Below are 1256 nucleotides of genomic sequence, written 5' to 3' on the forward strand. Positions count from 1 at the left end.
GACGTCGTCGCCGTAGGCGGTGGCGGAGTTGCCGGTGGCGGTGATGGCTGCGGCGACGACGGCGGCGGCTATGACGGCGGCTGCGACGATGGCGGCGGTGGCGAGGGCGGTGGTGGCGACGGAGGCGGCGGCGACGGCGGCGGCGGCGACGGCGGCGGCGGCGTCGGCGGTGGCGGCCTCGTTGGCTGTGGCGACGAGGGCGGCGGCGAGGTCGGCGGTGGCGACCTCGGTGTCGGCGACGACGGAGGCGGCGACGATGGCGGCGGCGACGACGGAGGCGGTGACGACGGCGGTGGCGATGTGGGAGGTGGTGGAGACGGCGGCGGTGGTGATGGTGGCGGCGGCCTGGGTGGCGGCGGTGACGGGGGAGGCGGTGACGGCGGCGGAGGAGAGGGCGGTGGTGGCGAAGGGGGTGGCGGCGACGGCGGGGGCGGGCTCGGCGGTGGCGGTGTGGGAGGCGGTGGAGACGGCGGCGGCGGTGATGGTGGCGGCGGGCTGGGCGGAGGCGGCGAGGGCGGAGGCGGCGAGGGAGGCGGAGGCGAGGGCGGCGGAGGCGACGACGGCGGAGGCGACGGCGGCAGAGGCGACGGCGCCGGAGGCGAGGGCGGCGGCAGCGAGGGTTGCGGAGGCGAGGGCGGCGGCGGGCTGGGCGGGGGGGGCGACGGAGGCGGCGGCGAGGGGGGCGGCGGCGGGCCGGGCGGGGGCGGCGAGGGCGGAGGCGGCGATGGCGGCGGAGGAGAGGGCGGCGGAGGCGATGGCGGAGACGGGCTGGGCGGCGGCGGCGAGGGCGGCGGCGGAGAGGGGGGCGGCGGGCCGGGTGGGGGCGGCGAGGGCGGAGGCGGCGAGGGGGGTGGCGGCGACGGCGGGGGAGGGCTCGGCGGCGGCGGTGTGGGAGGCGGCGGAGACGGCGGCGGTGGTGACGGTGGCGGCGGGCTGGGCAGAGGCGGCGAGGGCGGAGGCGGCGAGGGCGGAGGCGGCGAGGGCGGAGGCGGCGAGGGCGGAGGCGGGCTCGGAGGGGGCGGAGACGGCGGCGGCGGCGAGGGCGGCGGCGGCGAGGGCGGCGGCGGCGAGGGAGGAGGCGGCGAGGGCGGCGGTGGGGACGGCGGCGGCGGCGAAGGCGGCGGCGGGCTCGGAGGGGGCGGAGACGGAGGCGGCGGTGAAGGCGGCGGCGGCGAGGGAGGAGGCGGAGAGGGAGGCGTCGGGCTGGGAGGCGGCGGGCTCGGCGGCGGCGGCGAGGGCGGCGGCGGTGAAGGCGG

At 83.3% G+C, this 1256-nt stretch overlaps 1 protein-coding gene across 1 annotated transcript; it reads left to right on the top strand.

Annotated features, from left to right (window-relative positions):
• Positions 1–298: 298 nt before the first annotated feature.
• Positions 299–1246, top strand: EMIHUDRAFT_125188 (hypothetical protein; the record flags this gene model as incomplete). Its single annotated transcript, XM_005758664.1, has 1 exon — positions 299–1246. A coding segment is annotated over one exon (948 nt), but the record flags the coding sequence as incomplete, so codon positions are not given.
• Positions 1247–1256: the final 10 nt, after the last annotated feature.

The sequence above is a fragment of the Emiliania huxleyi genome, assembly GCF_000372725.1.
Source record: "Emiliania huxleyi CCMP1516 unplaced genomic scaffold EMIHUscaffold_8433, whole genome shotgun sequence".
Taxonomy (NCBI): Eukaryota; Haptophyta; order Isochrysidales; family Noelaerhabdaceae; genus Emiliania; species Emiliania huxleyi.